The 23823-nt window shown below is 39.7% G+C and overlaps 1 protein-coding gene across 1 annotated transcript; it reads right to left on the reverse strand.

Annotated features, from left to right (window-relative positions):
* Positions 1–6895: 6895 nt before the first annotated feature.
* Positions 6896–22271, reverse strand: GRHL3 (grainyhead like transcription factor 3). Its single transcript, XM_040424495.1, has 16 exons — positions 22029–22271; positions 15861–16047; positions 14670–14731; positions 14171–14504; positions 13999–14078; positions 13370–13523; positions 12396–12507; positions 12196–12290; positions 11098–11256; positions 10861–10936; positions 10456–10589; positions 9834–9865; positions 9622–9710; positions 8352–8437; positions 8090–8154; positions 6896–7068 (listed from the first exon to the last, which is right to left on the reverse strand). Exons 1-16 carry the CDS (start codon positions 22043–22045, stop codon positions 6954–6956), a joined length of 1797 nt encoding a protein of 598 aa, XP_040280429.1. The 5' UTR covers positions 22046–22271; the 3' UTR covers positions 6896–6953.
* Between the last annotated feature and the right edge of the window lie 1552 nt (positions 22272–23823).

The following is a 23823-nucleotide window of genomic DNA, read 5'->3' on the forward strand; positions in this document are numbered from 1 at the left end:
TGAGGGCAACCGAGACAGTGAGGCCTGTGCATCAACGGGGCCACTAAGTCCTCCACCACCCGATCCCACCCCTACATTCCAAACCCCCACACAGCCTGCACCATCTGTTGCGGAACCGGAAAACATCAGGGTTCACCGCCAAAAACGGAGAAGACCATCACGCCAGGAGGACCGGCTGATAGCTTGCCTGGATGCGCTTGCCCATCCTGCCCCCAAACTGTCGTGTGATGGCCTTTTCCTCTTAAGTTTGGAGGAGAAAATGCTGCAAGTCCCCAGAAATCGCATCAGCGAAGCTAGGGCCACATTAACTCGGGTGCTTGACAGCTTCATCCCAGGTTCAGACATCACACAGGCCAGCAATGCCCCACAACATCCACCACAACATCCACCACAACATCCACCACAACATCCACCACAACATCCACCACAACATCCACCACCCACTCACACATACACCTCTCAAACATACCCCCAAACTAACATCCCACACCCTCACGACACATGGCACACACAACCCCACTCCTCTTACAGCTATCCCTCCACCAGCATGGGCAACAACCCCTCCACCACCGCTCCAATGCTATCTGGCCAGCATTCGGGTGGACTCAGAGAGGCCATGCGGGATCCGGAGCCACATTTGAGCTTTCCCCATTACCACAATTTATAAATTTGTTGGGTCATGATTTTGTGGGTCGGGTTTGTTTGTCTTTTTTTGGTGGCGGTTGAAACTTGCCGACTAATTTGACGGTCGTTAGCCAAACAGTTTTGTTGTTTCTGTTCAAACACACTATCTGCATTATTTTAGGAACTGGACCATGTTTGGTACCATTTTCCAAAATTAAATTCATTTGCCAAGTTTGTGTGACTCTTATTTTGAAGGGAGTGGGTCCGTATGGTAAAATGTGCGTAAACTAGGTAAGTATGGTATCTATATGTCAAATTTCAAAAGCATACACATCAAATCCACCCCCCGTTAAAACAAACAAACGTCCCAACCAACCGTGGAAATAAACAAAGGCCACACTAATATCCAGGCACCACACAATGCAAATGCTTTTAGAAGGCCACTATTATTAGAGTCTACTTACCGCAAAGTAATAATCAGTCTTTCCGCGGGTGGGATACTGTCCCGCATGAAGGTGTCCTCACGTTCTAAATGGGTGCCCAACAACCCCAGGAGCTCATCAAAGCTGTTCCAAACCCAAATGGCGAGGGTTAACATTCACAAAATACTACAACTAGTACCTTCACAATTGCAACCACACTACTATAAGTATTGTATATGTACAAACCTGGTGATGGACATCCGCGTGTATGAAAAAAATTTGTCCTCATGGGCCCGGAGGCCCACGTACAGTGCCCAAAACTGTCCCCTTTCAGTTCGATTGGCAATGACAGGATGGACCCAGAAGCGTCGCCTGCTCTCTCTCCTTCGCCGCAAACGTCCAAGATGTATTGCTGCAACAATTGCCGCAATTGGTCGCCTTTGGGAAAATTCCATGACTGCAAACAATCCACTCTCCCAAAACCCATGAAATTCCACAGCTGCATATCTCTATCATTAGACACCTTTCTTCATATAGCCAGGGCCTGATTTTCATAGGTCAACACTGCTGTCCATCATACAAACGCGCGTAAAACGCGCGTTGGCTATGGGCAAAAACGCTCACAAAAACGCGCCTAAAACGCGCGTCAAAAACGCGCGTAAAACGCGCATATCAAAAACGCTCAGGTCTGAACCCAGCCTTAAGGCAAGATATTATGCTGCACTGTGTTAGGATACTTTCACATTAGGCTAATTCCACATTTGCGTTTTCAATTCCGCTATTGAGATCCGTCATAGGATCTCAGTAGCGAAAGAAAACCTTTAAATTTTGTCCCCATTTATTGTCAATGCGGACAAAACTGAACTGAACGAAACGGAATGCACCAAAATGCATTCCGTTCCATTTGGTTGCGCTCCCATGTGAATACAATGTGAATACTTACTGTATGTCCATGCAAAATTTTAGCTTTTCCTTTTTTAATAAATTTGCAAACCTTTTATTTAGTCTGTTTTCACTTTGTCGTTAAGGGGAGTGCAGATCAGTGCAGACTGATGAAGTAAATTTTTTTTTTAATTTTAGAACAAGGCTGCAGCTTAACAATATGTTAAAAAAGTGTAGGGGTCTGAAGACTTTCCAAATGCCCTGTATATGCAGCGATCACCTCCACAGTATAAGGCCTCATGCACACGACCGTTTTTGTTTGCGGTCCGCAAAACGGATTTCCGTTGTTCCGTGATCCGTGACCGTTTTTTCTTCCGTGGGTCTTCCTTGATTTTTGGAGGATCCACGGACATGAAGAAAAAAGTCATTTTGGTGTCCGCCTGGCCGTGCGGAGCCAAACGGATCCGTCCTGACTTGCAAGTCAATGGGGATGGATCCGTTTGACGTTGACACAATATGGTGCAATTGCAAACGGCTCCGTCCCCCATTGACTTTCAATGTAAAGTCAGGAGTCCCTTTTATACCATTGGATCGGAGTTTTCTCCAATCCGATGGTATATTTTAACTTAAAGCGTCCCCATCACCATGGGAACGCCTCTATGTTAGAATATACCATCGGATTTGAGTTAGATCGTGAAACTCAGATCCGACAGTATATTCTAACACAGAGGCGTTCCCATAGTGATGAGAACGCTTCAAGTTAGAATATACTGAGAACTGTGTAATAACTGCCCCCTGCTGCCTGGCAGCACCCGATCTCTTACAGGGGGCTGTGATCCGCACAATTAACCCCTCAGGTGCCGCACCTGAGGGGTTAATTGTGCTTATCATAGCCCCCTGTAAGAGATCAGGTGCTGCCAGGCAGGAGGGGGCAGACCCCCTCCCGAGTTTTAAATTCATTGGTGGCCAGTGCGGCCCCCCTCCCTCCCCTGTATTTAACTCATTGGTGGCCAGTGCGGCCCCCCTCCCTCCCTCCCCAGTATTATATTCATTGGTGGCCAGTGCGGCCTCCCCTCTCCCCCCCTAATTAAAATCCCCCCATCATTGGTGGCCAGTGCGGCCTCCCCTCTCCCCCCCCCACTAATTAAAATCACCTTCCCCCATCATTGGTGGCAGCGGAGGTAAGTATAATGCTTCTATTGCTAAGTAACCATGGCAGCCAGGACTGCAGTAGCGTCTTGGCTGCCATGGTAACCGATCGGAGCCCCAGCGATTAAACTGGGACTCCGATCGGAACTCTCCACTGCCACCAATGATGGGGGGGTGATTTTAATTAGGAGGGGAGAGGGGAGGCCCCACTGGCCACCAATGATGGGGGAAGGTGATTTTAATTAGGGGGCGGGGGGAGAGGGGAGGCCGCACTGGCCACCAATAAATATAATACTGGGGAGGGAGGGAGGGGGGCCGCACTGGCCACCAATGAGTTAAATACAGGGGAGGAGGGAGGGGGGCCGCACTGGCCACCAATGAATTTAAAACTGGGGAGGGAGGGGGTCTGCCCCCTCCTGCCTGGCAGCACCTGATCTCTTACAGGGGGCTATGATATGCACAATTAACCCCTCAGGTGCGGATCACAGCCCCCTGTAAGAGATCGGGTGCTGCCAGGCAGCAGGGTGCAGTCATGTACACAGTTCGTAGTATATTCTAACTTGAAGCGTCCCCATCACTATGGGAATGCCTCTGTGTTAGAATATCCTGTCGGATCTGAGTTTTCACGAAGTAAAAAGCTTTTATGCAGACGGATCAGCGGATCTGTCTGTGTGAAAGTAGCCTACGGACACGGATGACGGACGCGGATGACAATCTTGTGTGCATCCGTGTTTTTTCACGGACCCATTGACTTGAATGGGTCCGTGAACCGTTGTCCGTCAAAAAAATAGGACAGGTCTTATTTTTTGGACGGACAGGAAACACGGATCACGGACGCGGATGTACAATGGTGCATTTTCCGAGTTTTCAACGAACCCATTGAAAGTCAATGGGTCCGCAGAAAATCAGGGAAAACGGAACAACGGACACAGATGCACACAACGGTCGTGTGCATGAGGCCTAAAGATGAGGGATTGTTACTGGTATTACTCATCTTCATACAGATTTATTGTTTTTGGGCAGCACAATCTGCTGTCCCAAAACAATGATTTAATGCGTTGCACCAAAGATCATTTTACCCAATGAACAATCATTTTGCTAGTTTATTAAGTGATCGGAAGCACATTTACATGGGCTAATTATTGGGAACAAGTGTTTGTGGTAATGTTAGCTCTCCATAATCAGACTGAATTGGGCCGTGTAAATCCAGCATTTATGACATGGGATCAAACAGCACTAGGTCCTTTTCTCTCCAAATGTTCATAGCAACAAAATGAAGGTATGTTCTTGTTTTACATTCACTGACTGAACATTGAGGTAAAAGAGGGGCAAGCAACTGAAAAGTAAAGAACTTTAGAAACTTGTATAGCTTTCTATGATACAATGAGTAAGTTTTATTTACATAGAATTGGAAATCTTAAATCTTCTCTCATATACTTGTCTGGAGTGAGCAACGTGTATGCACAACCATTCCACCCTTGAATCCTTCACCACTGCAGCAGTTCATAGGAGGTGGAACAGAGGATTGGTGGGTGTTAGGCCTGGGCCTTCTGCCATACCTCCCAATGTCTCACCTGTCATACCCCAGCATCTCCTGCCTCACTGCCTGCTACTGTCTCTGCCAGATGAGGCAGGCGCTTGCCTGCCAGATGCGTCCTCCAGCCACGCTCCCTCCGTGCTCCATCCCATGCTGGCGTCTCATAGGGACACATGCACGCAACTTCCTGTCATTTATACTTCCAGGAGTACATGCTTCCTGCCTCCCAAAATGGCCCCTGGGCAGAGTTCCAAGATTTAATAGCAGCTTCCTCTTCCAGGAAGTTGCCTGAGCATTGAGGTACTATCAATAATAGCAAAGGTGTTCTGTTCTGATCTTCTGTGTTTGGCCCAGCCTGTTTGACCATTCTGTTTGCCTGCCGCCTGCATAGACTACTGGACATGTCTGACCCTGAACCTGTTTGATCCTCTGTACCATGCTACTATCTGACCTACTAGCTTCTAACCTTTGGCTTTTCTCTGACCACGCTTCAGCTTCTGCCTCTGACAATCATCATCATCTGCTGCCTTTACTCCAGTCTTCTCAGCAATACCACTTCTCACCACCATGTCTGCTTTTGGACTCAGTTCACACTAACTGTGGTTCTAACTGCAACTTGAGCTATTGGAGTGTTACCTGTTGTCTGACTCTGAGTCAGCTGTCAACCATATTAGGTAATCCTGTAGGTAGGGGTTCAGTTTCTCTCTTGGTGTGTTCTGTCCTGTCTCCTGTGAGAGTGCTGAATAACACCCTAGGTGTTAGTAGATGCCATCTCTTGGTTGATACAGAGAATCCCCACTATCTCTGGTTTGACATCCATTTTTCACCTATCTTCTGAATAGCTGATAAATGCTAATATTATATAGCCGCTTTTAGTGGATATATCCAAGCAGTTGCAGCTTATAAAACTAGTCATTTCCACTAACACATGGGCTCAGATTTACTAACGTGTCTGAACCTAAATCTGTCTATAAATGGTGCAAATTGGCATAATTTTGGTGCAATTTGCCACAACTAGGGTTACCATACTTTTTATGGGAATGATGGTGGGCTCTGTGGGAAAGGGGTGGACCTAAGATGGTCCATTTTCCACCCAAAGAAAGCTAGTTAAAGAAAGTGTCTATACCTGTACAAGATTTGTAATCCAGCCTGAGCTACTGTGATAATTCTGGTGCAGGTTAGGCAGCCTAAAATTTCACCACTTATAGGCTTTGTAAATCTGGCCCATGGTGTACAAATAAGAGATAGGCTAGACTTATCATACAGGTTTCCTCCACAGTCACATCAGACTATGTTTTGCATTTGCATGTGGTTCATAGACATACATCGTAAATGACACTTTTATACTTTCAAGGCATATTTATTTGCCCTTTTAACTAAATCTAAGTTATAAAATAACTATGAACAAAATATACAAAGACAAAGAAATGTGATAAGACGTTGTTGAAATGGCAAAAATGCATTTCTGCACATTAAAATACAAATAACATAAAACAGCAAATATATACATATATATTCTTGTAAAAACCATATAAACCAGAAATGTATAACACAGTATTTCCCTTTTTTCATTTTTTTTTTTTACAGAAGGACATTCAAGGCAAAACTGGCAGCTGTTTAGCATATAAAAGTGTTAAAATGTAATAATATTACTATCAGCAGCAAGGCAATATGTATACTAATGTAATATACTGTGACGAGCTTCCAGACTTGTCTATTGATATACCAAAAGCAGCAGTGTTTGTGTGGTACATTATATTAGTATGTGACCCCCTCCCCACCCCACAGGATATCTGCTGATTGAACGTTATTGAATATGCACAGATATTGGAGTATTGCTGGTAAACCCTCTTATTTGAATTGCTAGCTCTGATGAGAGTAACACATAGATGCAAATGACATTGGAATCATTGATACCTAAAGCAGGCATATGCTTTAAGGAGAGTCAAGACCACACCACAGTCGTATAGTAGATTACTTAAACTCTCTTTTCTTGGTGCATCAACTAAATGTTAATATGCATCCATCTTTGAGGTTAAGTTGGATGTACGTGCAGCTAATATCCATTCAATTGTCTTCTCAAGCCTTGAATCCTCCTGTGTTATGGATACCATAAAATAATCATTCCATATTTTACAAACTGTGTTTCATACGACAGTCTTTTGTGACACAGAAGTCCCATGTCAGTTTTCCCAAGAAGCAATGGCTTCACAATACTAGGTGGCATGATGCTCTGCTCACTTGGGTCAAGTGCAAGCATTGAGCAATGTTTTGAGGTCGGTTTTGCTGGGGTCTCATCCCTTGGCTCATGAGTCTTTTAGGCGTGTCCAAAAGGAATGTTATAATTCTTTAAGTGTAACTTGAATCTTTCCATCTACATCCGTCAAGTCAAACAGGAAAGCCATATGGTTGCTGTAATGCTGGATGATGTTATTGTCCATGTTCACCAGGATCCTGAAGGAAAACATGCAATTAATTATATAAAAGGTCCACTAGTACTAACCATGGTCATAGTAATGTAAAGGCTAATATATCAAAAGAAAATGAAGTCACAGAAAGCATGATGGACATTTTTTACCAGTGCAACCTAAACAGAGTCATTGACCTTGAAGAGGTTTTATGTTTAAACCAATAGGAGGCCTTTCATATTCAAGTTACAACTAATACTGCCTTTTAGAATTTCATGTCTTCATGATGTATTTAGGATGCGTGACTTTTCTTGTGAGCTGATTGTGTAACCTAAGGAGCTAACTACTTATTTCATTCTTTAGTTGCATACTATTGGGAGGTGGACCTTTGGCTGCTGGCCAGTAACAACATTGCCTTAGCTGTTCTAACAAAGTCATTTCAGCTTGCAACCTGATTGTATCTTTCTATCATCAAGAAATGTTCATATTTTTCAGAATTCTCTTCTTCCTTGAGTTGCAGTTTTTGGTAGTTTCCTGGATATTTGTATTTCTCTACATCAGTCTATGTGACTTAAGAAGCTCTACTTGGGTCCAAACATGTTAAGACATCATACAAACATATAATATTTTTATTTGTTTACCATATCTATAATAACCATACAGAAATAAATGTATCTGTGCCCTGTTAGTGCACATTTACAAGAAGCCACTAAGTTAATATATTGCAGAAGGACTGACGTTCCCAGAGACAGTACTATACTTGCCACCACGATATGTTTTTTTTATGGGTTAAACATTCTTAAACCTCCACCTGATTCAAACATAACCTTTGATTTTCAAACACACATATCTCATCTGCCAAAAACACTGGCAACACAGTATTTCAGTTTATATAAAGTCGCCTTATTAAAGTTGGCTTGTTTATACCTGCCCTTATCTGTTGGGAAGGTATAGGCTGATAATGACAGAGTAGTTGCAAAGGGAAAAAGTAAAGCTTTCTAGGAGGAAGCCAATATGTCTGTACAAGTTCCAAATAAGAGAAATGTGATGAAAGAAAAAGGTCTTACCCTCTTTTACATTTCTTGTAGACTCTGCAGATCCTTTCTTCTGGGACACAATACTTTTCTGAGATCTAAAAACAAACAAACAGTATTTTAGTTTACAGCTAACACAGCTTTCTGGAACATTGCAATGATCTGTTGGTGAGGGACAGTGTTTAAAGTATTAATAGATTGATAGGAAGAGAGATTTTGACCTTCAAGAAGGAATCTGGGCTACTAAAATAGTCGTGAAGATCTCTGTTTAACGTAAGTAAACAATGACACCTACTGCTTTCCGTAAACCCGAGAGGTCTGGTGTTTTCAACATAAGGGCATCAAAAACTTCTTCTGTTTCCCTTCGTACATATAATAGCACTGTGTAAAAAAAAACATAAAATATATTACAATAAAAAAACAATCAATGCTTTTTCTGGCCATTAAATTATTTTATCACATTTATGAATAGTGTAAAATGTGGTTCTAGCCAACATATATTCCCGACAAAAAATATATGGGTTAGGCCTCTTTCACACTTGCGTTGTCCGGATCCGGCGTGTACTCCACTTGCCGGAATTACACTCCGGATCCGGAAAAACGCAAGTGTACTGAAAGCATTTGAAGACGGAACCGTCTTCCAAATGCTTTCAGTGTTACTATGGCACCCAGGACGCTATTAAAGTCCTGGTTGCCATAGTAGGAGCGGGGAGCGGGGGAGCGGTATACTTACAGTCCGTGCGGCTCCCCGGGCGCTCCAGAATGACGTCAGAGCGCCCCATGCGCATGGATGACGTGATCCATGCGATCACGTGATCCATGCGCTTGGGGCGCCCTGACGTCACTCTGGAGCGCCCGGGGAGCCGCACGGACGGTAAGTACACTGCTCCCCGCTACACTTACCATGGCTGTCAGGACTTTAGCGTCCCGGCAGCCATGGTAACCACTCTGAAAAAGCTAAATGTCGGCTCCGGCAATGCGCCGAAACGACGTTTAGCTTAAGGCCGGATCCGGATCAATGCCTTCCAATGGGCATTAATTCCGGATCCGGCCTTGCGGCAAGTGTTCCGGATTTTTGGCCGGAGCAAAAAGCGCAGCATGCTGCGGTATTTTCTCCGGCCAACAAACGTTCCGTACCGGAACTGAAGACATCCTGATGCATCCTGAACGGATTACTCTCCATTCAGAATGCATTAGGATAATCCTGATCAGGATTCTTCCGGCATAGAGCCCCGACGACGGAACTCTTTGCCGGAAGACAATAACGCAGGTGTGAAAGAGCCCTAAAACAAGATATTTAAAGAGTTTTCTGGGAGTATATAGTGATGTCTTATCAGTGTACTAATAGTGAGGGTCAAACTACCAGGACTCCTTTAAACAGCAGATTGAAAGGGCTGAGCTGCAAAACCAGGCACAAACTGGATAAAAATTAAAAGGTTGTGGTGCCCCCTTCTGCCGATTGGTGAGGACTCAAATGTTGGAACTGAACCGATTTCACAATCATGGACTACCCTAAGGATATCTGATTCTTTGACATTATTATATGAGTCCAGAAAAGTGTATACCTCTTTGAGAGTCTTCTGTTGCCTGTTGCTTGGAAGGTGGTACATCAAAGGCATCTGTAAATGACTGACAGCTTCTCTTTAGTGCTAACCTGTAAAGGGCAAACCAATGCAAATTATAATTGTTATCCATGAATGTAAATTAATAAACTGTGGAATTTATACAGAGTCTTAGAAGTATTATAAATTTAGGAGAAAGGTAAATAATTTCTTACCTGTCATTATTATCTGTAGCAGCAGGAAGTACCTGCAATCATTAATAAAGGAAAAAGTGTCAAGTCACAGTCATGGAAATGCTGAAATAATTTGAGATTTATAACAAATTCTCTAGTGCTTCCATACTGTCTGTGTTTAAAAGGGCAACCATTGTATTTTGTCCATAAGTCTCCTAGCTAAATCCTACACTGAAAGATGTATTTGTCTTGTTGAATTCCTGTGTCTGCTATTGACTCAGATGATGGTTTAACACAAGTGGTCAACATGTTAAGAACAACATAGAAGGACTGACAATGACACAATTAACAAAGGCTCCTGTTCTGGCTACATATGTGACACTGGTAACATTTACACAGATATTGCAGATTATATTACTGTTATAATAACAACTCGTATATTATCCTTATCAGAGGTGTCACTTGAACTTCTTGGGCTCCTATACTAAAATCTATAACAAGGTTCCTCACCTACCATGTGCCATTTTTTAACACAGTTTTTTTTTTATGTGGCAGAGTAGGCCTTGAGCCCCTTCAAGCACAATAGACTGCTACTTCTTCACCCCCTATAGCTATACTTCTAAAAGATAATAAAATATATTTTCATGGGAAAAAAAATACTTACAATGCCACATCTTTGAAGATTGGAATAATGAACATTTGGGATGAATAAGACTGGTTGGCTTTCCATATCCGTCACTGGTCTGAAGTATGTGATATCTGTTCCTCTGTATCCTGGGAGCACATTTGTTTTGATATCTGTAAAATAAAGGCAGTGATCAGTATGGTTGCAACTTTATGGCTCAAGATATGATATTAAACGTGTCTTGAAATTAGGTTTATAGTTTATTTAGATCATATTTTAATATATTACAGAGAATCACTGTGTATATACTATGTCCATGTAAAATGTATGACTCAATAAATCGATTCTAACAGACAAACTCTAGTCTTTTTCATAATAGAAATAAGACATTACAAGCTTTTAAAACGTTTTACTTGTACATTTATTTTTAGTGAAGTTAAATACCTTTGCTTGCATCTGCACCCTTTCCTTTCCTTCTAAACTGCTTCCGTTCCTCATCCCGCATCTTACGTTCCGCACCCTGAAAAATAATGGAGTAGGAGTTACCTTTTGCACAAACATTCATCATTCCAAATTAAATTGCTAGCTCTGGTAGACAGATCATTATGCTAGTCAGGCTATTTGCATACCATCTTCCTGAGCAAAACCACTATGACACGCTTCATTTGCGGCTAGTCATACCTTATCACAGAATATTTTGATCTGGCAGACGGCCCGGTGAATGAGTCTCTTCACTCCAGTGTCGTAGTCATAAGTGTCAATCTGGAGGTTTAAAGGCACACCCTTGACTCCCTTCTGAGATGAGAAATCTGTACTCAGACAATTGATGCCAACAAATATCTGTAAGCAAGCATGAACTGACATGTTAATTCGGTATACTAAAGATATATTAATATCATCATTTATTCTTCATTTTCCAGATATTTGGTAGCCATTTGTTCATTACTATACCCAGCTCAGTAGCCTAGGCATTGCTTCTGACCTGTTGCTAGGTAAAGCTAAACCTTGAACACAGTCAATTCACCTGTCCTTATGCCAATGTTTCCAACTGTTTGCTCCCTTAGAGATAATCCTTTCAAATCCTAACAATTCACTTTGCCTGAGGCACCAAACCCACCCAGAGTGAACCTCTTCTCACCGTGGGAACAAAGATTGTATCAAAAACGGTTTTCACTGAATTTTTTTTCCGTTGCCAAGTAACTGTCTCTTTGCCTCATCTGAGATACAATAACCACATCTATCTTAAAGATACATTTTATTTTTAAAGTAAAAAAAACTGTGACATACAATTACTGGAATTATCTAGTTGAGTTCACTAAAGATGTGTATAGCAGAAACTTAAATTCTGTTTTCCCTATGAATTTTAAAGGGGGGGGGGGGGGTCTAATTCATGTTAGTGACGGCATACAACTTTTTTGCAGATTTCATGGTAGGCCCATTTACGGTCAATCTCTAAACACCACTGATCAGATATTGATGGCATTTCCTAGTGATATGATACCAAAATTTTTGTGAAAATACCCCTTGGAAGAAATGTTTTACAATACTTAGTACCATCAACATATTCTTTTCCCATTTGATATAATTTACTAATGTAAGAACACCTAGATCTTGGTAAATCTGCCTTAATGCATTTCATGAGATTACGGTAAGTATGGATGATACTTGTACGGTAAGTATGTTACTCTCCAGTAAGTATGAATACTTGTAGTCAGAAAACATTTGTAGTTTTTTAATGACTCCTCTAGATACATTCAGAAAAGTGTAAACTTGACTTACTTTAGCTTCTTCATTGATGTTCCACATAAAGGACAAAGCATTGTATGCTACTTCTTCAATGCTTTCTACTGTGTTGCAGTTGTCTTTGTAGTCAGCTAAAAGGAATGCAATAAAAATTTACCTTAATACAATACATTCAAACATGGTGTCATTATGATCTGAAAATAAATATGATATTACAGAAAGATAGATCAACTTACCAACATCAATGACCCTCTGCTTAGCTGTTGGCTGCCTGGAATGCCAATGCTTCCAACGTTTTAGCTGTTCTTCTGGGTTCTTCTCATTGTCAAAGACTACCATTACAACACTCTAATAAAGAAGAGATATGTTGATAGATGAAGAACCATGTGATCTAAATAAATCATGTTATTTACCTAACTAATAAGCCCCATTGACCGGTGGAGGGATATATATGACTATTGGTGTATTATATGTGTTTCATGCTGTGTTTATTCTATGTTTGTAAAGTACATGAAAGCTGAGTAATACACTTGTCAGCTTTCCAAATTCCCAAGTGTTCAAGAAGTCTCCTTCAATCTCCTTTCTGGGTTCCATGAGTATGTCGGTGCAAAGAAGACACTATATGGAGGATTAGGTTTATCACTAGTTAAGATTCCAAATGCATATCCATATCCCACTAAGGCAATATGCACAGTTTGCTTAGTACACATGAGCAACGATTGATATTCATTAGTCTTTCTTTATAGATGGTTTTAACATCTAAAAGGGGGGTTTACAAAGGCTGAAAAGCAGGTCGTTTGTCAGGGGAGACACATCTCTGTATGTAAACGCCACTTGTAGACTCATTCTGTTTGCCTTGGAAAATGAAGCTTGTATTCTCAATGACTCATGTCATTTTACTAGACTCAGAAATAGATGCATTTGTTCAATTCCATAATGTCTTTTTGTCCCTGAGTTTGTTTATTGTGTGGTCCTATTTATCAATGTCCGCTATGTTTCTACCCAATTATTATAGCTTCAGTGCAGTTTAATGTGTTTGTTTTTTAACTGTTTAGAAGCATAGTCTACTGTCTACAATGATCCCAGGTTCACAAATGTTAGTATATGCAACCTGTAGCTTCTATGATTGTGTGATTTATTAAATATGGATTCAATAATCGCTAATGGGTCTATGCTTTATCTAAAAAACAACTGATATCTTGAGACATACCTTGACTTTATTAGAAGACATCTGCAGACATTTTCTGGTGTTTGTCATCCCCAGGTTGACAGGGTAAAATTGTCCTTTGTTGAGATATGCCATTGGAGAATCTCCAGACTTTACATGAATAGCTTTGGGGGATTCCAGTGTGTACTCAAAGTCACTGCAGAAATAACACAAACATTGGTACCTTCAGTCACAATGTCCATTTCTTAAGCATTATGAAGAAATTAAGTGTAGATAGAAAGTCCATTTTAAAAATGTCAGCAAAGTATACTTTTTATTGACATAGATGGGTGGAGGTCATTTGCCAAGTGAACTTAGGAAATTGCTTGGAACACAATGTAGCTCATAAGTTTTGTTCCTTACCTTTCCTCTTGGCTCGAGATATGCCAAGATGAGTGGCATAACCAGTTTTAAAGAAAATAAACCAAAACTTTTGCATTATTTTTTATTCCAAATCTGTTCATCTCACACCACTCATCTCAGGTTATCTTAAGCCAAGAAGAAAGGTAAGGAAGGACACATCTGTACTGTATGTCTGCATCATAATTCTTATGGAGTCAGCAAAATAGTTGTCTCCATGAAATATAGATCTAGCGTGCAAGTATCTTTAATAAAACTTGAAAGACACTTACTGATTTGTTTCTCCAGATAGGTAGTCTTCAGAACAAGTGGACTCTGCTTGAGTCCTAAGTATGTCACTGAATATCAGAGGCTACAAAAGAAAAAAAAAAGGCTTGAATATACAGAAGACATAGATTGGTGGATGTGGTATATAGAGACTGCTAATTAGCTTATTATACGTACCTCTGGTGAGTCTTCTTTGAAGGTGCTGTCCGGCTGCCATCTCTGTTGTGGTTGTGGTACATGTAGCGGTTCGAAGAGAGTGTTCAGTGGATTCTTTTCATACACATCACATGATCTAGTCATGAAGTCGTCATGTGTGTCATTGGTTAGCTTGCTGCTATTTGCTGGTAAAGTCAGTTTTGTAGGATTAATGAGGCAGTCCAATGTTAGATAGTTGTTTTTTTTGTGTGTTTCTGTATATTCTTGAGCAGAGGATGAATTATCAGTAACAAATTTCAGAAGCTGGGTTGGATTTTCAAAGGATGAAATGTCAGAATCATATTCAATGCAGCTCCTATTGAGAGTAAAATAAACCCCATAAAGATTAAGATGATTAATGTGTTGAAATATACTATTATACTAAATATACTATTACTATGAAATCATTATTATTATTATTATTAATAATAATAATAATAATAATAATTTAGTTACTCTCCAGCTGACTGTTAATCCTCACCTTTTTACTTGTTCGCAGCGTTCTGTTGAACTGGGTGAAATTAGTCTTTTTTCTCTTGGTACCTAATTAATATAATAATAATTAGTATATAATAATTAATATTAATAATTGCCTTAAAGGAAATGTGTCATAAGAAAATGACCTATTGTTTAAATCACATTTTTATGCTGAACAAATTTTTTAGAATTTTTGGTGAGCTTTCTTTTAAATTTTTCGTTGTCACTATCTATATTAAAAAAAGATTGTATATAATCTTACTATTCACAGTGGCCACAAGACCTAAAGTATGTTAAAAGGGTAGTTTCACCTCAGACATTGGTGGCATATTGCTGGGATATGCGTGCAAGGCCACCCTTCATTCATGTCTATGGGAGTTCTGAAAATAGCCGAGAGAACGCTGCGCATGCATGTGAGCTCTCCTGCACTTTCGGGGGCCTGTTCTTGAGATAGGTGCATGTCCCACCTAGCAATATGCCACCATTGTCTGAGATAATAAAAACCCTTCAAGACTTCCTGTATTTTGAGAGCATCCACACCATGTAAAGGAACTGACTCCATTGACTTATATGGGAAAGTTTTCTAGGCATGCTCTGTGACCTGTGCAAAGGTCAGGAGGGAGCTGATAAGCTGTGACTACACCTATTGTGAATGGTGGATTCTGTGTCATCCATATAGAGGTGTAACTTGTCATTGTAATTCTGTCTGTGGTGATAATGCTAATAACTACTGAAAACATAACAGGAAATCATGACCTATAATTAGGCCTAATGGCCAGTGTGGACATTGCAGGATTATATACATATTTTTAAATATAGACAGGGACATGGGAAATTTAAAAAAACCTTGCCAACAATTCTAATAAAATATATTTAACATAAAAATGTGATTTAAACAATATGTCATTTTCTGATGACACATTCCCTTTAAGGTAACGCATATTCTATACTCTTGATATAAAATGTTACCACCCATGACTTTTGACCATTATATCACTCATGTACTCAACATTTAGATATTTAAGCGTTAGACTGAAAAACAACGAAATGCATCAGTTGCGCTTCCAGACAAGAGATGGATTAGATATGTCTGAGACATGTAAATGTGACCTCAATCATGGGTGTCCTTTCAGTCTAGCCAAGGGATAACAGGTATTGTGAATTTAGAAAATAAATGAACAATGAAGCTAATTACCCTGTAGTAATCATAGAGGAGACTCAGTGCAGCAACTCCGTCATCATCCCCATTTGCTCTCATCATTGCTTTGGTTGCTGCTGTCATAGGATTGTCCAAATACTTAGACCAAGCTTCATCTTCACTGGAGTAGGGATACTTCTGAAGGTTTATGCTGTCATTCTGTAGAAGCATGACTGGCCGGTAGCTGAGGACAACAGAAAAATTATATTGTTAATGCTATTTTTTTTAAATAGTTTATATATATATATATATATATATATATATTACATTTATTTTATTTTATTGTACGCTATTAATTTTCTTCTATCCATTGCAGTGGATGTCTGGTTTTCGTGTCCTCCATGTCTCTTCTAAACATGATCCCTAGGCAGGGAGTGTGGTTACCACAAGCTTTCCAGTCAGACTCTTGCTGATGAGGGTGACAGGCTTGCATTGTTACTCATTCTCTTCCTATGAGACCACAAGCTGAACCTTTATGGTAAAGCAAACATAGGTTGCTCAGGGCTGCCAGCTCTGCTTAGGGAGGTTACAAGTTCAGTCAAGTGGAAAGGCACCTGCCTGTGTTATTTTAATGCCTATCTATCTTCAATCATTCTTCTTTTCATATGTACTCTATAGATTGTTCTCGCCTGTCACTTCTGTACTTTTTGCCGCTCCTAACTTGCTCCCTTTGTTATCCAGGAAAACACTATTTTCAGTCCCTCCAGCATAATGCAATGAATTTATATGTACTCTGTACACATGCCTATAGTTAAACCAAATCATGAATAGTTTTATACAGTATACATAGCCTTCCAGCCAGAGCATTGCTAACTGGATTTTCTTAAAATGAAGTTTAGTAAGATTAATCAAGTAATCAAGTAATATAATACCCAAGCAGTGTTAATAATCCAATCATTTGCACGTGGATGACCACTATGACTGCTCAACAGTACTTTGTCTTGTCCTTAGAGTTCAACACATAAAATATTTTTTACATGTATGGCGTCAAACCCAAGAAAAATATACTATAATACTATTTCTGATGAAATGGCCATTACTGTGACTGTTAAGGTCATTATATGGGTCCAATATCACATGCAGCTAGAAAGCATTAACAATCACACTTGTGTCTTGTATCAACAAAGGTAGACATGAAGTCATTAAGTGTTTGAAGGACTAACTGAAGGTGTGGGCTGAGAGTTGAGGGTGTGTGCTACCTCAAGAACATTGTGTAGGTGGGCTAAGCTACTGAAATGTTCATTTTATGAACTGTTGGGTGTATCTACTCTTTTCTTACTTGCTGAAGAGGCAAACTATTCTTGGCTTATAGTGCTTAGTGTCAATCTTCAGCTTATTTCTAATGAACATCTGGACATTTTAAAAGAGTTATCAGGTTCTAAACATCTTGTATTCCAGAAAGCCCTTCAGGTAACCACCACTATTTTACTGAACCTCACCAGTCTATTTAATTCCTATGTTAACTCCTATGTTATGCAGGTAGTCACACTACTTAGTCCTTCCATGTCATATCTTATGCTGAATCATGCATAAATATTCATAACATACAGCCCAATGAGTACATTAGGAAAGTGGTGACACGTGATAATAGGATCAAGCGAAAACTTTAGAGTCAATAGTTTTTTTTTGCACATTTGAGCCTAGTTATCTGTTACTAGAGAACAACTCATGTCCATGTACTTGTTGCCTCTGCTGACAGGTGTTATCTCTTATGTACTGATCAAACATTAGTATTAGGATTGTGGTGACAACTAGGAAGACTAAAGACTCATTTACATGGGCCGACTGAGCAGGCAGTAATTGGGAACAAACCATTGGTCCATTGGTTCCAGATAATTGTCTACTTGTCAAAGGAGGTGAGAACTGCATTTACATGCAGCAATCATCTCCTTTGCGATTGCTATCCCAAGAGAGTATATTTGTTTCTGGACAGCAGCACTTTTAGGCTGAGTTTACACTTCAGTTATTTCTATTAGTTATTTGCGCCAAAACCAGGTGCAGTTTAAAAACACAGAACAGCGCAGATCTTTCCCTTATACCTTATGTCTGTGGGGCCTCACTACTGGTTTTGGCTCACAATCACTGATGGAAATAATTGGCCAAATAACTGAAGTGTGAATTTTTACACAGGCCGATTATCAGGACTAATTATGAGCAAAGTTATAAAAAATTCAAGTCGACTGCCTCGCCAACGTTCACAAAGAAAGTTGAATCATTACAAATTACTTTGTCACGAATCGCATTCCATTATATCTAGCAAAGGCAATGATGGGTAACGTCAATCGCATGGCCCCTGTCATTGAACCCCTCAGATGCCATTCAACACTGATCACGGCACCTGACAATTATATTAAAGCATTTCATGGGTTAAAAACAAAAATACATACTCACCTCATTCATTTGCTGGTGGAGAGGCTATTGCGGACATCTTGATTGAAGAAAACGCGCCAATTGTCGCACACGCTGATGTGATGAATGTCACCAAATCACCACTGGTCACTGATGACGTCGATGATGTGGTGATGTCACACGTCAGCACGCGCAAGATTTGACACATTTTTTTCAACCAAGATGGCTGAGACAGCCTCTCCACAAGCAAATGGATGGGGTATGTATTTTTTTGTTTTTTTTTACCACCATTTGAGGAAAAATTAATTCATAACCATGAAGCGCGAGGAAATTCAGCTTTGTGACAAATCTAATTTTGCCTGAAATTCTGATCGAACTCCACTTCGCTAACTTCGGTTAACTCAATCAGGAACTCAAGATGTGTGATAAACACAATGACTTGACAGGTATAATGCTTCACTGGGTCTCCATATGAACAACCCGCATGATTGTTCTCACGGAACGGCAAATTCAGTTACTGTATGTCTCCGTCTGCATACCTAAATGTTTTTTTTTCTCTTATTTCCTACCCACACAAGTATAGACTAATGCAAACTAACCATATTGTACTGTCAAAGCTAAAGAAATCAGCACAAATGCATTAAAGGCATAATGTCTGAATAAGAAATATTTTTATGGCTTTAGTCCTTGTGTATTTGTAAAATATTGGTATACTAGCTCTTGTCTAAACTTACTGTGCATGGTTATCCAGTACATACTTTTTTTTATAACTTTTTGGATTACTCATTGTATCTTTAATGTCGTTTCCCTATATTGTATCAGTAGGAGGTGTATGTAGGTTATTGAGGAACTTCGTATATATGAATACATAAATATGAATATACATGTATGCAAAACAGACATATAATCAGTGCAATACTATTCTCCTCTAGCTCAGTTTTATATTGTGTAGCACAGACAAGGTTTTTACAGTATCAACATATTGATGACCTATTCAGGTGAATGGAAGCTTTGCTGCAGTACTAAAAAATGGCCACTACACAGTGTATGGAGCTGTTGTGTTCTGGCTCCACACTGCTAACAGCTGATCAACAATTGGTGACCTATATTATGGACAGGTCATCAATAAGTTAGCCTTGGAAAACTCTTTTGAATGGGAGTTGAGCCGCAATACCTAAGAATGGCTTCTATAGAGTGTAAGGCGCTGCAGTGTTTAAGCTCAGTACACTAATTACTTCAGGAATCGCTGCTGCCACTGTTGATCAGTGGGGTTGTTGGGTATTGGACATCAACCAATCTGAGATTGATCATCAATCTTATAAATAGTAAAAGCAAACACAATGCAACAGATAGGATAGGTCATCAATATGTTAATCCCAGAAAACCCCTTTAAATCATATTTTAGATCAACCTTTCTCAACACTTGTCCTTTTACAAGTCAAGTTGTCAGGATTTTTTTGCATCAGGAATAGGTGATCTACCAACGGGATATCCTCAGCAGTGATGGTCAGTTTGCAGTGTTCGCCAGCGAACACATGCGGGCTGCCATCTTGACTCACCCATCTGGCGATGCACAGGTAAGCCCTTACCTGTGCCCATGCCGGTCTGAAATCAAATGTGGTCATCGGGAGCAGGCAGTTCTGAGAACAGCCGCCGGGGGCCTTCATCGGGCTGTTCTCGGAACTGCCTGCTCCCGGTGACCGCATTTGATTTCAGACCGGCTCCTGGCACAGGCACAGGTAAGGGCTTACCTGTGCATCACCGGACGGGTGAGTCAAGATGGCAGCCCGCATGTGTTCGCGGGCGAACATGGCGAACTGGCCATTACTGCTCCTCAGATCATCTGATCGAGTTGAGAAACACTGATTTAATTAACCCACAAAATGCCAACTTATCCAAAGCATATTTAAATGTTTAGAACTAGAAATCATATGGTTGGCAGCAAAAATAGATGACATAAAACATGTCAAAAGAGATATAAACATGCCAAAATAGGACACGTTGCTTTATTCTAAACGGCACCAGTAAGAAGCAGATTTAATAGGGGCTGTTTCTAGCTGTGAACAGTCTGCAGTGACTCCGTTACGGTCCTCCAATGTCCCAGTGATCTAACAGGGGGGTTTGTGTCACATTACAATAAAACCAATTACAGTAACAACAGAATAATCACGTGCATAGCACATTAAAGCCCCTTAAAGGAGGTACCAGACATGTAAAGCAGTTACATTTATTAGCATACCTCCACAAGACTGCTTTGTCTTTACCCCAGTCTATGCTAATGACCACAACTTCTATGATAATGAATATAAAAGTAGAAGATTCTGTAAGATGTTTGGAGTGAAACTTCATACAGCAAGACTGAAACTTTAACAGTCCAGGCACCCAAACTTTTATATTCCTGGTGCCAGCTTGTCTCAAGCCTTCTAAACTCTTTTGTCTTAAGGATACACACACACTTGCTCACTAGAAATTTTTTTGGTCTGTTAAATTTCAGAAAACATTGGAAAAGCACAAGTTAATACCCCTCTAAAAGTGCCACGCCTAAGAGTTTAATTGTTGAATGCCTCTATTTAAGAGGCTCCAATTAGATGGATTATGCTCCCTTTATTTTATTAGGATTTGTTTTATTGCTGGAATTCAAATAAATTTCCAGTTGAGTACATGTAACTCCACATAAAAATTCTTTGAAACCCAGGTCATCCCTTGAGCAATCCATGCTATCAGCCATACATATCTCTTCTTGCTCTGCATAGCCATACTACCTGCACCTCCAGCCAACATTTCCCCTATACACTCATTCACCTGCACACGGAGACATCCCACGTGAGACAGCAAAGCACTTCACTGTAAGCTATTGCTCTACCGGCAGCAGTGGGGAGTTTGATGTTTCATTGAATATTACTGCCATATTTATTTCTTGATGAAGTAGGTTTACCTACTCTTCTTTGTAAAACCACAAATAGTATATCGGGATATCACAAGAGTTGTGCCAAATGACAAACTGAATTCTACACCTCAGCGCTACACCTATGTAATGTACGCAGCAATTGCATCCATCAACATGTTTAATAGCTTAAAACTCCCACGCAAAAATCAATCTTGAATATCTATCTATCTATCTCTACCCGAATAAAAAATAGACAATAGAAATATAGATAGTTACTCAATTTTGAAGTCTATCGATAGATAGATACAGATAGATATGAGATAGATAGATAGTTTATAGATAGATAGATAGATATGAGTTAGATAGATAGTTACTCAATTTTTAAATGTGTTTCTACAGATAGATAAACAATAGATAGATAGAAGATAGATGATAGATAGATAGATAGATAGATGGATAGATATGAGATGGATAGATAGAGAGATAGATAGATAGATAGATAGATAATAGATAGATAGATAGATAGATATACAAACATTGAAATAGTTTCCAATAAATGAGTATATATTAATAATTAGGAATTCCAATTGATAAGTTGATAATTATGCTACTATCTACTACAACTGTTAGGCAAACAACGCAATTTGTGAAACCAACTAAATAAAAATGCATTTTTAGTGTAACCATTACATGGAAATAATGTCATTGATATTTCCTAGTAAATAACAGACAAAACTGCAATACTCTCTACTATTGTATAGCTGAAATACACATACAGACCAAATCACAACAACAAAACAACGTAAAACATCACATAGTACAACAAATACCCATAATTAAACGATAGATAGTAGATAGATAGTAGATAGATAAAAAGATAGATAAATAGATCAATCTAACACTATGTTAGTAAGACAGGCAGTACTTACTCAAGTTCATTAGACATTGTCTTCCAAGGCTCAGCAGTGACTGTGATACAAGTTCTTGTGACTTCTTCTTTCTTGTCTAATTGTGGTTAAGCTGAGACATTCCCTGTAGAATGAAGTGTTGGATATGTGCTGCAGGATTGGTGTACAGGTATTTTCTCTGACAGGTGGGCTCTTGTACAGCGATGAGTCTGATTGGCTGATGAAACAGGTGCCTTAAGACAGGCACACCTCAGCAGGTGCAGTACTTAACTCTCCGTACGCCAGGATACACATATGAATGATCCATAGCTAAGCAAACACCTCCCCCAAGACAGGTAGAAAAAAAAAAAGTCTTAAAGAAACTCAGACTTCAGGCGAAACTTAACCAAAACTATAGGCATGTCTTTGCTTGCTGTTGGCTTGTGGTTGAATAATAAAAAGATTTAGCAACAGCTTAATTCTTACACTCTGAATTCTGAATTGAGATCTATGAGTGCTTAACATTAAATTAAGGGCATTGGATTCTTGCTGTATCAGTTTGCCTGTAAATACTAGCCTGAAATGATTTTAGCAATATATACGTCGTTCATTTTATAGCAGAATCCAGTTCAATAAAAGCAAAATAATAGTTTATATTGTTTCCCATGATGACATTGTTAGGAATATACCTGCAAGTTATAATACACCCATTACATGGAGTCTATAAATCCCATTCTTTAGTGATTTGATCTGATCCACCTCCATAGGTTTCTTAATGCTTTTAACAATCTTCCAGATTATTGATGATAAATTAAAAAGAAAAAAAAAGATGATGACAATGATTAAAAACTGTAATGTAATTTCTTTAAAATGATAAAATGAAATTATCCATAATTGATGCAGATATAAAAAAAGCACAAAAAATAAATCAAAAAATACTTTTTACATTTTAACAAAAACTAAATGCTCCCAGTTTCATGTGCCATAAACACATATTAACATGTCCTTTGCTTTCATTTGCATTGATTCATTTATATCTACCCGTAATTGGTTCATAAAAAGATGACAGGTAGATATAGCATGCTGCTCCAAACTGTTCATCCATTAATTAGTTACCACATTTAGTTGACATTCAGTTTATTTTGTTGTGCTTTTTTTTAGTTATGGTTTACCTGAGCCGTTTTTGGGGAGAATGTAACAGATTTTTCTAAATATGAAAAAAAAAAAAATCATGGAGAAAGTCAGTGGCCAAATGCAAATACTCTTACTTGGTGGGTTGTTAAACTTTTTTTTATACTGCAGAACAGCAAGCAATGCCATGCCTTAAATGAGCCTTATAAGTAGATTAGCTGTGTCATTCTTAAGATGACCTGGTTGCCCAGCATGAAGCGTACATTAACAAATTTAACCTTTACCAATTTGTTTCCTTTATCCATAAAATTGTCTTAGTCCATAAAATTAGAGCAAGCAGAAAATGGTGCTGAACTACACCCAAGCTGCCCATTAGCATCTTAATACCATGTAAAATGTAATGTCTGTGACTTAATTAGGGTCACCAAGTCTTTAAAGCTTTACAATTTCTACTCAAATTTAAACCGAATTGAAGTACCTCCGTTGCCCTGAAAAGTAGTGTATGACACTCCATGGTCTCCTAGAACTTTATCAGGGGTGTAGCGAAAGGCTCATGGGCCCTGGTGCAAGAGTTCAGCTTGGGCCCCCCTTCTCTCAGTGCTTTGTGGCCAGGGGCAGGGAAGCACATAGGCAAAAATTGAAACGGCACCCTCCCCATGCCAAATTAGTGACCAACCAGAGGTGTAACTTGACCAGCATGCACTTT

The sequence above is a fragment of the Bufo bufo genome, chromosome 3 (genome assembly GCF_905171765.1).
Source record: "Bufo bufo chromosome 3, aBufBuf1.1, whole genome shotgun sequence".
NCBI lineage: Eukaryota > Metazoa > Chordata > Amphibia > Anura > Bufonidae > Bufo > Bufo bufo.